The sequence below is a fragment of the Mesitornis unicolor genome, unplaced genomic scaffold (assembly GCF_000695765.1).
Source record: "Mesitornis unicolor isolate BGI_N332 unplaced genomic scaffold, ASM69576v1 scaffold35402, whole genome shotgun sequence".
NCBI lineage: Eukaryota > Metazoa > Chordata > Aves > Mesitornithiformes > Mesitornithidae > Mesitornis > Mesitornis unicolor.
The window spans coordinates 3,497-4,012 of NW_010169133.1; the positions used below are offsets into that span (position 1 = coordinate 3,497).

Here is a 516-nt window from a genome sequence, read left to right on the forward strand (position 1 = left end):
GGGGGGGTTTGCATCATTGTCCTTGGCTTTGAAGCCGCCCAGGGAGGGCATCACCCCAGGGGGATGTCACAGCCATGGGAAGCCACTCCAGCAGGAGGGGAATGGGAAGCCTCAGCGCTCCCAAACTCATTTAACTTGAGAAACCCTCAAAATCAACTCCACCACGAGCAGAGCTGGGATTTAGCCCTTCCCAGGCTGAATCCCCTCGTCCCAATGTCAGAACACCAATTTCAGGCCAGTTTGAAGCTGCTTTTCCCTTTGCACAACTGCGGGGGCTCCTCTTGGGTTCCTCTGCCCCAACCCCGGGGCTGATGCTGCCTCTCCCCTTCTCCCCGCCATGGACCATGTCCCCGCTGGTGACGGGCTTCAGGTCTGCCGGCGCCACGATCTCTACGTCAGCTTCCAGGACCTGGGCTGGCTGGTACGTGTGTACTGAGAGGAGTAAATGCAAAATAAACCCCAAAATGCATCATTCTCACCCTGAGCTCCCTCCCAGCCCAGCTTCTGGGCTCTGCA

At 58.1% G+C, this 516-nt stretch overlaps 1 protein-coding gene across 1 annotated transcript in view; it reads left to right on the forward strand.

The window, feature by feature from the left end:
• Positions 1–421, forward strand: part of LOC104536600 (bone morphogenetic protein 8A-like) — a gene marked incomplete at both ends in the record, with an annotated part of 2,993 nt that extends 2,572 nt beyond the window's left edge. The window contains one exon of the mRNA XM_010179262.1: positions 341–421. Coding sequence (XP_010177564.1) covers positions 341–421 — 81 coding nt within the window. The remainder of the gene's footprint in view (positions 1–340) is intronic.
• Positions 422–516: the final 95 nt, after the last annotated feature.